This window comes from Medicago sativa, chromosome 3, assembly GCF_051527215.1.
Source record: "Medicago sativa cultivar Bolivia chromosome 3, Bolivia_mono, whole genome shotgun sequence".
Lineage (NCBI taxonomy): Eukaryota > Viridiplantae > Streptophyta > Magnoliopsida > Fabales > Fabaceae > Medicago > Medicago sativa.
Window position 1 is genome coordinate 30505464 of NC_140751.1, and position 15277 is coordinate 30520740.

At 34.0% G+C, this 15277-nt stretch overlaps 1 protein-coding gene across 1 annotated transcript; it reads left to right on the forward strand.

Annotated features, from left to right (window-relative positions):
* Positions 1-9302: 9302 nt before the first annotated feature.
* CDPMEK (4-(cytidine 5'-phospho)-2-C-methyl-D-erithritol kinase) lies at positions 9303-14324 on the forward strand. The gene is made up of 11 exons (XM_085751549.1): positions 9303-9594; positions 10617-10712; positions 10798-10866; positions 11416-11520; positions 11602-11658; positions 11775-11975; positions 12633-12725; positions 12814-12913; positions 13157-13256; positions 13633-13718; positions 14019-14324. The coding sequence occupies exons 1-11, from the start codon at positions 9415-9417 to the stop codon at positions 14108-14110; spliced, it is 1179 nt and encodes a 392-aa protein (XP_085607675.1). The 5' UTR covers positions 9303-9414; the 3' UTR covers positions 14111-14324.
* The last annotated feature ends 953 nt before the right edge of the window (positions 14325-15277 follow it).

Consider the following 15277-nt stretch of genomic DNA (forward strand, 5'->3'; position numbering starts at 1 on the left):
GTTCCAGAATGCAAATTCAAGATCAAATGCAACGAATTCGCGATGATTCTCAGTGATTCATTGAAGAATCTTCATCATCGAATCATCTTCTCTGCAATTCAAGTGCGAATCCACCACTGTTAGTGACGAACTCAAGCACGATCACAGAAAATAATCAGAGAAGAAGAAGAAGAGGGATCGAAGGTGAAGGATCTAACCAGAGAAGAAGAAGAGGAGGAATCACCGATTTATTTTCGGTTCAAGCACTTACCAGAAGAATTCGAAGCTTTTCTAAGGATCTTTCGATTCAAATCTCCGATTAAAATCAGGTAATCACAAAGAACCTCTTTATTTTCATCGCAAAAGCTCAACGAAGGTTTGTGAGAACAAATAAACGGTGAATCGAAGTAGATAAACGAGCCTCAGAACTTGTTCTTTCGAAAAACTTTGAAAAAGAGTGAAAAGATTTGAAACCGAATTTCCAGATGTAGATCTACAACGTTTCACCATTTATTTTCCAGTTTTGAGTTCGTATTTGTGTTCGTATTGAAAAAATAAGTGGATTAGGGTTTAGAATTAAGAAGATCGGAGTTGTTTGAGGTGGTGCCGGAAACTAGAAATCACGCCGGAGAGGATGAAGATTCCGGCGGACCTATGAAGATCCCGGCCGATCTTCATCTTCCCCGGCCGTTTCTTTCCAGAAACCGGCGAGGGGAGAGAACTGGTGAAAAGAGATAAGTGAGAGCTTCTCTCACTAGAAAATGCTAGAGAGAGAGAAAGAGAAGAGAAAAGTGAGGAGACTGGTGTGGAGAGGGTTTTATAAACCTCTCCTTCGCCTCTCAGCCGTTAAATCTAGGTTGGAGTGGATCTGGATCAATCCAAGGGCTGAGAGCTTTCCCTGTGATCCAGATCCATTAGGTTTGGGCTTGGGCTTAGTCTTGTACTGGATCTCGTTTCCTTCTCTGTTTTCTTGCTATTTACACTCTGGATCTTGCTTTTTACACCTTATGCATGTCAAAACTTTGCACAAAAATTCCAAATAAATTTATGTGAATTCTTGATAATTTTCTTGGTGTTTGTATGATATTTTTGCATGATAAAATTTGATAAAAAAATATGTGTATTGATTCTTGTTACTTGTTTACTTTTTTAATTTTTTTTTTGAGAAATTTTGCCATGTCGTTGACCATGATACCTTAATGCATGATATTGGTACTTGATATGTGATTTTGAGATGTGTTTATCACTGTTTTTTGTGTTCACTCCACTGTTTTGGAATTGACTTGATAGCTTCTTGTTTTACAAGTCATGTGAACTTTTTCTTTTATGTGAAAATAAAATGTAAATGTGCCTAAAATGAGTCATAATTTTTGGCTTGATATTGCTTTATGATTTTTATGTCATGGCTGAAAAAGAACCTTTGAAAATTGCTATGGTATGAAAATTATAGGTCATGTGCTTGTGTGAAATTTATGATCAATTTTAGGCATACATTGTCATTTGTTGTTAGTATTTTTTTTCTTTTTGTTGCTATTATTTAGTGCTATTTCACTTGCCAATAACCTCTACCGTATTATGCCATACGATGCACTAACCATTTCATGCATTTTCTCATAGCATTTCATCTTCAATTGTGATAACTTTAGGTTTCTTGCACTTTAAATCTTCTTGCAAAATTTAGAATGTAAAATTAGGGCTTTGTAATTTTTTACTTCCATGTCTTTAAATTCTTGCAAGATTTTAGCTTGTACTTAGGGCCAATGTAACTCCAAAAAGAAATAGTGAAAATGCACCGACACAAGCACCGACACAATGCACACACGGTGTATGGATTTTTTGCCGCTTTGCGACGTAGTTGTTTAGGAAGCGTGAAACTTAGAAAAATTCCTATTTTCAAGAAAACAAATAAGCATCACTCAAATTCTTTTCCAAAGAAACCTTGGGATCAAAATCCCATTGTATTTCCTTTCCAACTTTCTTAATCAAAATCCAAATGAATCTTAATCTCTACTTTGATTAATTCTTTTGCAAATAATTGAACCAACCTCACTATTTTCCAATCACAAGCCTTAAGGCCTCTTTTCTCTTCTTCAAACTTGTATTTTTAAAATGTAAAATCAATCATAACCCACCAAAAACAATTTTTGAGAATGACCTACAATTGGTTTTGATCCCTTAAAAGGGTACGTAGGCAAGGAGCCAATACTCCTCCAAATCAAATAAAACAAAAATCCAAACACATTCTTCTCCCTCCAATTCTTAACCTAGCAAACCTTTAGGTGTGAATAGCATTTTCAAATAAATAGCATTTAAAAGTAACGCGTTAGGTGTAGAAAGTAAAGACGGTTCCTATAGGATACTATAGTCGTTATGGGTGCCTAACACCTTCCTATAACGAAAACAACTCCCGAACCTCGTTTCTCAAGGGTTTTCTCCTCATTTTGCCCTTCCCAAGAAAAAATGGAGATATCAAAGGTTAAAAAGGTCCAAGCTTAATCAATGCTTGACACCCGAAAACCGAGATAAAACACAGGCTGGATCATGTGCGGTGCAAACACTGAACGATGTTTTGCATATAAAATAAAAAGTTATTTCATAGAAACACTACATTGATGTTGATATTTTGAAAATAGTCATGAGTTTTTAAAACTTTATCATATCGATTTTCTCATATATGTACATAAAAATTTATTTATGCATATATAAGTACATAAAATCCGCGACGGTTGCGGTGCAAACATTGAACAATGTTTTGTATATAAAATAAAAAGTTATTCAATAGTAACAATATATTAATTTATATTTTGACAATATTAATGAGTTTCTACAATTTTATCATATCAACTTTCTCAAATATTTACATAAAATTTGTTTCTATAGATAAACGCATAAAATCTACAACGGGTGCGATGCAAACATTGAACATAGTTTTGCATATAAAATAAAAAGTTATTTTTTAGAGTTTGGCGGCATAGGACGGAGGTTTCCCGGGGTGCCAACATAGTTGGAATGTCGGTGTTTCCTCCTGATGTCTTTCCTTCCTCCCTGCTTAGCGAAAAAAAGTTATTTAATATAAATATTACATTAATTTTGATATTTAAGAAATTTATTTTATTAATTTTCTCATATTTGTATATAAAAATTTGTTTTCGCGTACATAAAAATATAAAATCCTCAACATACACGATTCAAATATTTAACATATTTTTCTCTATGTAAAAAAAAAAAATAGAAATATTATATTAATTTGATAATTGTCATTTAACATCTTTAAATATTTGACAATATTAACAATGTAATTATTTTTTATATGATTACCGCGATGTTATGCGACCCGTGCGAAAGCACGGGTCTATTACTAGTTTTCTATAATAAACATTGTTGTTGGTGTCATTAAAAAAAATTATATTACATTTTTTTGATATATTGTTGGTGTCGTTGAAATACATAATCATGGTTAGTTTGATTTGTTATAACTAACAAACATTTATATCTACTAACAATATATAAAAGTTGAAGTACAACAAAATTTCATAATTGTCCTCTTTAAAACTCATGATCTCCTTAATTTTATGTGCATAATGGTCATTTTGTAAAATTTAATTTAATTGTTTTTAATTTTAAAAAATTAATTATGGATGACGAAATGTTGTCATTACGTAATTTTTAGGACTTATTTTGACATTTTGATAGAGTTCTGAGGCAATATGAAGTATCCAAGAGTGTTAAATCACAAGAATTTTGGAAGTGTTCAAAGCAACCAATCATGTCACGATTTGCATAGTCGTGACACGATTTTCTTGGTAGAGAGCAAGTATTTTGAGCCACAGAAATCATGAGACGATTTCCAGTGGCGTGGCACGATGTTGAAGAAGAATCTGGAAGAAAATCTAGGGTTTTGAAGCAATCGTGGTGTGATTTTATCTACCGTGCCGCGATTTTGGACGCAGAAAAACTTGCCTATTTAAGCTGAAGCCAATTCCAGAAACAAGGGTTACGATTTTGGAGAGCAAAAATGCAATTTAAAGACCTGAAGACTACTAGAAGGGCGATTTCATCCTCCTTTACTCAGTTCATGTTGTTTTAATTATTTCGTTGATTATGCTATTTGTAAACTCAATTATGAGTAGCTAAATCTCTTAGAGATTAGGTCCGAGATGAATCTGTGTAACCCTAATTGATCCATGTTGTTGTGAAACTCTATTTATTGTGAATGACAATCTAGTTTTTATTCAATTCAATTGTTCTGAATGCTTTTTATATCCTGATCAAATATAAACATAATGAGAATGAATGACTACTGACCATAGCTTTCTACTTAAACCTAATTCAATTGTTATAATAAACAGGATTAGTCTAGGAATGGATAATTGTTTGTTAGTGATATTAGGTTATCGTGCTTAAACCTTCAAAGATTATTAGACCACCTAAGGAATTAGGGGTTGTAGTTTGAGAAGGAGGTCCTAACTCAAGGGATTCATTAGGACTATTTTGTTAACTATCGTGAAACTAGAGAATCATTCATAAGAATAGGTGCAGTATACCAATTAGGGAAACATCAGAGGATTCGACACACCTGATCTCATCTCTCTCCATATTTTCTTAATCAATCTTTATTTTCTGTTACTTGATTTCATAAAATCAAACCAAATAAACTGCCTAGGGCAAACCAAGATAAACTTGTATACATCCTATTTAATAACGCGATTGAATTATATAGATTAACACAGTCCTTGTGGGAACGATGTTATTTTATTACTTCGATAATTTTTGGTGCACTTGCCAAATATCTATCAAGTATTTGGCGCCGTTGTCGGGGACTGTTGAATTATTTCAACAAGGCAATTTCGTTATAATTTAGGATTTCTGTAATTTATTTCCTGTTAAATTTTTTTTATTGTTTCGGTGTTCATTACTATTTTGCATTGTGCAGTGCTACTAAGGTATTTTGCTGTTTATGCAAGGTAGAGGACATTCCAGTTCAGCTAATTTAGAATACAATCCTGAGATCGAGAAGACTGCAAGAGAAAATCGAAAAGCGGTCCGGTTGTCAAAGTCAGTACCACCTAGTCCATGAACAAGGCACAAAAGTCCAGCACCATCTTAACTTGAAACAATCACTTCTCCTGAAATCACTGTGGTCGCCTAACTCACACTTTTCAACCTGCTAATCCTGTTGCTTTTGACATCAAAACCACCGTTCTTAATGGGTTGAGGGACAAATAGTTTGACGGGACAGAAAGCATGAACCCTCATGAACACTTGAGCCGTTTTGCTGAAACATGTAAGTTTTGTGTACCCCCAGCCACAGTTACAGAGAGCCAAAAGAAACTTAGGTTGTTTGCCTTCACCTTGACCGGTAGAGCCAAGGATTAGTTGCTATCTTTACCTAGTGGAACCATTCAAACATGGGAAGAGTTAGAGCTTAAGTTCTTAGAGAAGTATTTTCCTATGACCATGACGTCCAAGCACTAATAGAGAACATGGCCCAAAACGAATACCATGTTGATTCTAAAAAGAAGAAAAGGGTAGTGTTTGGGGTGAGTGACCACACTGCAATCTTAGCCAACCAAGGAGCCATGAACAAGCAACAGGAGACTCTAACTAAAGAGTTTCATGGTTACACTATGGCCAACAAACCACAACAAGTAGCTGCAATCAGGTGTGATTTATGTGGTGAAGGGCATGCAAATGATGAGTGTGTACCTGAGGGATTTAGTGAGGAAGCTAACTATGTGAACTACCAAAATCCAAACCCTTACTACAATCCAGGCTATAAAAAGCACCCTAACCTGAGCTACTCAAACAACAACACCTTGAACCCTCTGGTACCTAACCCTCAACAACAGCAACAAAGAAAGCCTTCAGCTCTTGAGAAAACTATGATCAATTTCATGAAGATGACTCAAGGAAATTTTGAATAAATGAAGAAATGTCAAGAAGCTGAAAGAAAGAACAATGAAGCCTCAAGAAAAATGCTTGAAACTCAACTTGGGCAATTGGCTGAACAGAACAAAGGGGGATTCTCAAGTAAAACCAAATAAAACCCTAAGAATGAGACTTGCAATGCTATTGAGTTGAGGAGCAAAAAGGTTTTAACACCTTTAGTTCCAAAAGCTCCAAAGAAAGTTGATGGAGTAGTAGTGGAGGTAGAGAAAAATGGTGAAGTTGAAAAGAATATTAAGGATGTAGTTGAAAAAGAAATTGAACATGGTGTAGTTGAAAAAGGCGAAGTGTTCGGCATGTGTGATAGGTAGTCACAACTCCCAGAAATCTAACACTGTAAGGTTCATGGCCAAATTTTATTTTTTCAATTTACTTATATAGAGTGTTTCGTGCAACTACATTTCTAGAACTTGCATTGTTTCTTTACTGTTGATTGGTCTATGTCATTTACACACTGAGGCGAAGTGCTTGGTCCTGTGAGCCTTTGAAGCCTACCCTGATTATGATTTGAAGTTTATCCTTTTTGAAAGCCAAATTGAGTCAGTAGGTTTAGATCTTTTTGTTCGGTGACAAACTACATTACAAGCTTGGAGACTTTTAGGATTTGTCCAAAATTGTTATATCTGAGTTAGGCATTGTAAAATGTTGCTAAATAATAAGTTTGGGGTTGCTATTGGAATTTGCAACCAACTAAGTTTGGGTGGGGGTACTAGAGAATAAAGAAAGAACATTATCATGAACAATATGCCAAAATGGTGTATTAAAAAAAAGAGAAAATAGAATGAAAAAGGGACAAAACATTGAAAATCCGAGTAACTTCAAACTCGATTGTCCCAATTATTACAAATATTCTCTAGTACCCTTACAAGAATTGTTGTTCCATAAAGGTGAATGAGGGATTGAATCCATGTTTTAACTTCCGTAGGAATGCCTAACTCAAATCTTGTGTAGCCTACTTATCCAAAAAATTTCCCACCTTTACCTAAGCCCCGTTATATACCTGAAAGACCTCAAAGTGTGAAATGACTTTGATTTTTATTGAAGTTTAGAAACTTTTCAAGTGTATGGTAATATGTAAACTTGCACGTTGATTGAGTGAACCCTTATCAAATTGTTGTGTGGAGTTGTGTATTGTTGGTGGATGCAAACAAGTCAAACTAGTTCATCTTTAGCTAGTCGGGAGATGAACTTTTTGGGTACTATCACTTGATCAGGTAATTGTTATTTCACTGTCGATTGTCAATGTTGCAAATAAATTCCTTGAGGACAAGGAATGATTCAAGTTTGGGGTTGTAATGATATGCTGTCATTACGTAATTTTTAGGACTTATTTTGACATTTTGATAGAGTTCTAAGGCAATATGAAGTATCGAGGAGTGTTAAAAAACAAGAATTTTGGAATTGCTGAAAGCAACCAATCGTGTCACGATTTGCATAGCCATGACACAATTTTCTTGGCAGAGAGCAAGTATTTTGAGCCACTGAAATCGTGACACGATTTCCAGTGGCATGACACGATGTTGAAGAAGAATCTGGAAGAAAATCTAGGGGTTTGAAGCAATCGTGGAGCGATTTTACCTACTGTGCCGCGATTTTGGACGCATAAAAACTTGCCTATTTAAGCTGAAGCCAATTCCATAAACAAGGGTTACGGTTTTGGAGAGCAAAAGTGCGATTTTAAGACCTGAAGACTACTAAAAGGGAGATTTCATCCTCCTTTACTCAGTTCATGTATGTTTTAATTATTTCATTGATTATGCTATTTGTAAACTCAATTATGAGTAGCTAAATCTCTTAGAGATTAGGTCCGAGATGAATCTGTGTAACCCTAATTGATCCATGTTGCTGTGAAACTCTATTTATTGTGAACGACAATCTAGTTTTTATTCAATTCAATTGTTCTTAATGTTTTTTATACCCTGTTCAAATATAAACATAGTGAGAATGAATGACTACTGACCATAGCTTTCTACTTAGACCTAATTGAATTGTTCTAATAAACAAGAGTTATTTCATAGAAACACTACGTGTGTGTTTGGTATGGCTTTATTTTTCCAAAACGCCAGTGGAAAATCACGGTACCGCAAAAGCTAGGAAAGCAAGCTTCTGCTTTTTCACGTTTTTTCACATTGGGAAGCGTGAAACCACGTTTTTTCCAATTGCAAACGTGTTCCCAAACACAGGCTACATTGATGTTGATATTTTGAAAATAGTCATGAGTTTTTAAAATTTTATCATATCGATTTTCTCATATATGTACATAAAAATTTATTTATGCATCTATAAGCACATAAAATCCGCGACGCGTGCGGTGCAAACATTGCATAATGTTTTGTATATAAAATAAAAAGTTATTCAATAGTAACAATATATTAATTTATATTTTGACAATATTAATGAGTTTCTACAATTTTATCATATCAACTTTCTCAAATATTTACATAAAATTTGTTTCTATAGATAAACGCATAAAATCTACAACGGGTGCGATGCAAACATTGAACATAGTTTTGCATATAAAATAAAAAGTTATTTTTGAGAGTTTGGCGGCATAGGACGGAGGTTTCCCAGGGTGCCAACATAGTTGGGATGTAGGTGTTTCCTCCCGATGTCTTTCCTTACTCCCTTCTTAGCGAAAAAAAAAAGTTATTTAATATAAATATTACATTAATATTGATATTTTGAAAATAATAATGAGTTTTAAAAAATTTATTTCATTAATTTTCTCATATTTTTTATATAAAAATTTGTTTTCGCGTACATAAAAATATAAAATCCTCAACATACACGATTCAAATATTTAACATATTTTTCTCTATGTAAAAAAAAACAATAGAAATATTATATTAATGTGATAATTTTCATTGAATATCTTTAAATATTTGACAATATTAACAATGTAATTATTTTTTATATGATTACCGCGATGTTATGCGACCCGTGCGAAAGCACGGGTCTATTACTAGTTTTCTATAATAAACATTGTTGGTGTCATTAAAAAAAAGATTTATATTATATTTTTGATATATTGTTGGTGTCGTTGAAATACATAATCATGGTTAGTTTAGTTTGTTATAACTAACAAACATTTATATTTTTTGTTTTAATCAAAATCAAAATTTCATAAAAAAATACTGTTCATAATTTTCAAACGTGTCCGTCTTTTCGTTGGTTGAAAATAAAAAATGAAACTGAAAAACATGTTATAAATAAACTCCCGTAAAAATAAAAATAAAAATAATAAACAAAAATACTAAACTCGTATGTCTAAAATTATTATCCGGAAACAAGAATCTCAACAAATTTGATTATTATCCGGAAACAAGAATCTCAACAAATTTGATACTACAAGTAAAAGAACAAAGAACAAAAACCTCATTCCCCGAAAAACATAAAACACATGTCAATTGTCACACTTTTTTCATACATACCCAATTAACAATCTTCAACTAATTTAAAACTGCAATCTTTGAGAGTAGTTATTTATCCATGGCTTCTTCTCAGTTTCTTTGCAGTAACCACTCCATCCCCACTTTCAGAAGAACCATCCATTTACCTCAATTCAGACCAAATGGGTCTTCCAATTTTCATTCAAAGCTTCACTTTCATAAACCTCAGTTTGTCAAAGTCAAAGCCATGGTTTCTGACTCTTCCAGAAAACAATTAGAGGTTTGTTGCATCTCCTCCCCCTCCTCCCGTTTCTTATGTTTAACTGAATTGGTTAGTTAGTATACGACACTGATACTCCTCGGATTAGGCGTGTTACATGTCCGACACCGATACGACACATACAATTACATTGAATTATGTGGTGTCGGCATGTCAGTGTCAGTGTTTGTATCATGTCTGGTGTCCGTGTCCGTATTCGTACTTCATACTTAGTGTGTTTGGTTCTGCCGTGAGGAAAATTGATTTTGAGTGAATTGATTGTGTAAAGTTGATTCTTGATAATATTTTGAAGGTAAAGTTATTTATATTTGGATAGATTCATATAAAAGAAAGTGAGCTGAATAATCAATTTGAGTGTAAACTCATGGATTCTAGAATCAGAAGCTATAGTTTTTAGTTAAGTTAGAATTAATTTTGAAGGCAAAATCAATTTACACGTCTATGATCAATTTTACATATGTTTGGTTTTAGTCTTAAATGGGCCAAAATTGATTTTGGAGGTGTAGAATTGATGCTAATATGTTTGGTTGTGTTCAAGTAGAATTGGTTTTGCTTCAATTGATTCTTCTTGAAATTAGAAATTTAAGTTTTTTATTCTAGAATTGATTTTAACACTCAAATTTATTGTTCAACTCACTTTTACATAAATCTGCTCAAACACAAATTACTTTACCTTCAACTCACTTTTAGTCTGAATCAATTCACTCACAATCAATTTTTGTATCCTTTAAATTCACTTCTGGGAGAGCCAAAAAGTGATTTTGGTATATTTTGGGGTTTTTGCTATAGAATTGATTCTAAGTTAAAGCTCTGAACGTGATTTTCACACTCAAGTTTGTTGTTTATCTCACTTGCACATGAATGTATCTGAGCATAAATCATTTTACATTGCATTCAATTTTAGCTACAATCAATTTAATTGCATTCAATTTTTACTACCATAGAACCATTAACATTGTGGTATGCATGCTTTGAATTGAATTTTGCTATTTTTCTTTGTAACTGTGTGTTGGTAAAATTAGATTGTGTATGACCCTGATGAAAGGATAAACAAGTTAGCTGATCAAATTGATAAGGAGGCTCCCATTTCAAGGCTTACTTTGTTCTCTCCTTGCAAGGTAAACTAAGTATTCTGTTGCTTAGGACTTAGAAGCTATACAAATCTGTTTTCCTGTATTGAAATTGTTAACCTATACTGTGTAGATAAATGTTTTCTTGAGAATAACCAACAAGAGAGAAGATGGGTATCATGATTTGGCATCCCTGTTTCATGTAAGTCAGTCACAATTTGCTAAATTGTTAACGTATCTTTCTATTTTCTTTTTTCCCATTTACTTGTTAATATGTGGAATTCGGTATTCCCACTGAGAAAAGTAGACAGATAGTCATCAAAATTACAAATCAGGACATGTTAGTCCCTCCACCAGAGACTGCTTTCGGTGTTTAAATTTTTTGTAGGGACTAATCTATCCCGAGTTGGTAATTCTGATGGACTACTTCAATGTTGTTAATTGCGCCGCAGTCGCGTAGCAGAAACAACCTCTGGAGCGTTGCTCTTTGCTGGCTATCCACGCTCAACAGTTGTGGTGATTGTAGCCACGAATTGCGGAACAATTGCTGCTGAATAACCCTTTCACGGCAGCATTTCTATTTGGAAGAAGACTTTCCGCCCACGATCTGCAGTTTTCCATTACTGACTACTTTTACATTTTTTTGAGGGATGAGAATTGTGTTCCACAAATATTTTGTTGGACTAAAATGTGTATTTACTCTTTATGTTGTTCTTGAGCTTATCTTAACTCGTCTTTTCTGAACCATAAGGTTATAAGTCTAGGTGACATCCTTAAGTTCTCTTTGTCACCTTCAAATACCAAGGATGCCTTGTCCACCAATGTGTCTGGGGTGCCCCTTGATGATAGAAATTTGGTAAGACAATACATTTTCGACATTATCTTCTACCGGACATTTAATAAGATAATATGTTATACAAAAATTCTCTTTTTACAGATTATTAAGGCGCTTAATCTTTACAGGAAGAAGACGGGCACTGAAAAGTTCTTTTGGGTATGAATAACAGCGCTTTTATTTTCTTCGGATTTTTATTGTCTTGAATAAAAAAAAATTGCATCTTTATATTACTTGCAACTCTACTTAGCACAATAGTTAATGTATTTTCTCAGATTCATTTAGATAAAAGGGTTCCAACTGGGGCAGGGCTTGGCGGTGGAAGTAGCAACGCTGCAACTGCATTATGGGCAGCAAATCAATTCAATGGTTGTCCTGCCACGGAGAAAGAACTCCAGGAATGGTCAAGTGAGATTGGATCAGATGTTCCCTTCTTTTTCTCTAACGGTGCAGCCTATTGCACTGGTCGAGGCGAGGTGAGTCCAAATACTAGGTACCATCCTTTCTTGAAATCAGATTGAAAGAATTAGAAATATCAAAGGATCTTTGTTTGCTTCTAATTTATTTTCATATCATTCTGTGTGTTGTCACCGTGTCCTCCAATCAGATTTAAATAGACTTATGTTGTCTACAGTCTTGTTTTGTGATACCACTCTGAATAGATTTATGTTCAAATCATAGTAGAACTAGAACCGTGATTATTTTTTAAGCTTCAAAGTGTAGATTTTGCGAAAATCAGTGGCATACTGAATTCTGTATAGTCACATCACCAAGATTGATCTTTGGTCTAGTAATCTTTGATAATTTACTACTAGAAGACACCCAGAATTTTTATCATGGATAGGAAGGGCTTTCTATATTCCTTAATTTTTTTTAGGTAAATTAAGAGCATAATGACATCAAAGAGCATAACTATTGAATTATGAAGGTATTCATCTACAAGTCGAGTTTACAATTTTAATTTACCAGGACAAAATGAATATATCTAGAATCTCGAGTTGACAACCTTGACTACAAGAACTCACACACACATTCATAACTTGTTTAACCCAATGCAGGAAGCTAGCATTACTCGATATTATTTTCTAATCATTATATTTTTTATTCATGTTTTTTGCATTTCACTTGTACAGATTGTTCAGAATGTTCCCCCGCTAGTATCTTCGGATATTCCAATGGTTCTCATAAAACCTCAACAGGCTTGTTCAACTGCAGAAGTGTACAGGGTATCTATCTGAATTTCAAGGATATAATGGAACTGTACTTTTACCACATTCTTTAAAATCACAAATTTAACGAGTTCTAATCATACAGCGTCTACGGCTGGACCAGACTAGTAATGTTGACCCTTCAATATTGCTGGAGAGGATTTCAACGAGTGGTATATCTCAAGATGTTTGCATTAATGATTTAGGTATGTTTTTAGCTCTACATTTATCACTTTTACTTTGGCTTTGATTTGATCTTATTAATTGTATACTGTACACTATTCCACGATATAGTTCGCCCGAAGGTAATCGAGCGGTGCTAACAGATATCATGGAATATCAAATATATCCCTTCACGTCTTTCAAATCAATCCTTCCTATCTTTGAAATTGTTAACTTAAATCTATTCTAAACTCACATTCACATTTCCCCTTCGTTATCATTTGTAGAACCTCCGGCGTTTGAAGTTCTCCCTTCTCTCAAACGACTGAAACAGCGAATTACAGCAGCTGGTCGTGGAGAATATGATGCTGTCTTTATGTCAGGAAGGTAAAAACAAAAACTAGAAACCCAATATTTTTCAATATCTTGTCTAGCATTTTCCCCATTCTTTGAATACTGGAGTTATAACTTTTCGAGATGAAATTTACCAGTAGCGGATTTTCTAGAAATACTTGTGTGCTAAGATTATTGAAGTTATTCCTTTATATCGTAGTTCTAATTCTGTTAAAGGTTGGAATAAAAACGAAGATTAAGTTTACTGAAGGATATTAATTGCCACTAAAATCAGCGAAGAACTGCATTTCTTATTCTTTTCCGAGCGTCGTTTAATATTTACTTTGCTCTCATGGTTGCTTTAATATAGATCATCGATTCCCCTAAAGTTTATCATCTTATGTAAGTTGTCTTAACATGTATCATGCAGCGGAAGCACAATTGTTGGAATTGGTTCACCTGATCCTCCACAATTCATTTACGATGATGAGGAATACCGAGACGTATTCTTGTCAGGTCAGCTTCAATAACTTAGGCTTTATGCTCATTTCTAAGATATATTGAAGCCTAATCTCAGTACATATCTCACTTATCTTAAAGCTAAAATGTGTTTCACATGATAAAATAATTTCTTTTTATAAAATTGGGAATTGAATTTAGTTAATGACATCTAAAAATGTAGTTACTTAGTTCAGTCTGATAGAGATCACATAGTTGGTTACGAGTATTTTTTTCCTTTTCTTTTTTTTACTGAAGTTAGTTACTTTACATGGCTTCTAAAGTGGACTTTCTCACCTTTAATATTTCCAATTGCAGATGCCAATTTTCTCACTAGAGAGGCAAATGAGTGGTACAAAGAACCTGCTTCAACTCCTACCTCTGAGTCATTTATTTCTGAATCTGTTTAATTTATCATCTTGTATATGATTATAAGATGGTAATGTTGTAGAGATAAACTTTCATATGGTCTCTTTTTTGCTGCATATTTTTTAGTTCATTTTCTGTTTTCATTTTTTAATTGCAAAAATATTGCATTAAATTGACTCTTCTTTCTATTTAGAAATATTTGTAAGAAAATAGTGAAATAATGTAAAAAAAAAGAAAGAAAAACATTATGGTGGAGCTTTGCCGCAACGGCAGTAGTTATTGTCACATGACTGAAAGGTCACGAGTTCAAGTCCTAGTATAGTTTATGCTGAGTGAACTTGCCTTTTTTATCAGGTTCAATCGTATTCTTTTCCCTATGGTCGGTGCCTGTGTTGCCAAGGAACAACAAGGACTCATAAATTTTGATTCGTTTTTATTTATACGATTTTCCATGAATCGTATGAATAACACTTCCAAATGGTCAAAAGTTGATAATGAAACTGGTAAGTTGCAAGATATGCCTTACTTTAGAAAGAAAAAGAACAGTTGAACTTCTGCTGTGAACACACTAACAAAGTGACACAGACACCGTTAGTATGGCTCATTGATGCTTCATTATAAAGAGGGTAATGAGATCTGCTACCAGAACTAACATGGTGTGATTTTAAGCTCGTTTTCATTTCTGGCCTGATGGATCAAATTCCAAGATATCACCAGTGTAATGTTACTCGCAAAAGAGTGTGATGGATCATTTGTGGTCTTGGTAGAGGCATCACAGTTGGTATTAAGTTAGAGTTCTACTCAAGCTAAATAGTACATCTGCCACTATGTAGGCTTAGTTCCTGTTAAGGAGCAGGATAAGCTTCCAAACAATGGTTTGTGACCTAGTTCTAGCCATCGTATGTGGATGGTAGGTGCTTTTAAACTTGATTTGAGTTCCCACCATCCTGATAAACTCCTTTCAAAATTTACTTGTAAAGATCTGGTAAAGATCTGGTCTTCATATGGAACAATGGAAGAAGGAAATCCGTGGAAGAGCACTATCACCTTTAATCATGAACTGCTCTAATCATCTCTCGACTCCCACATTGAGTCAATTCACTCCACGCTCCACCATCACGTAGTGAAAGTCAATTTGAAGGTCGTGACTTTGCGTTCAGAGGCAAACTGACCACCTTGATTCACTGGACCGGCGTCGAGAACATTGA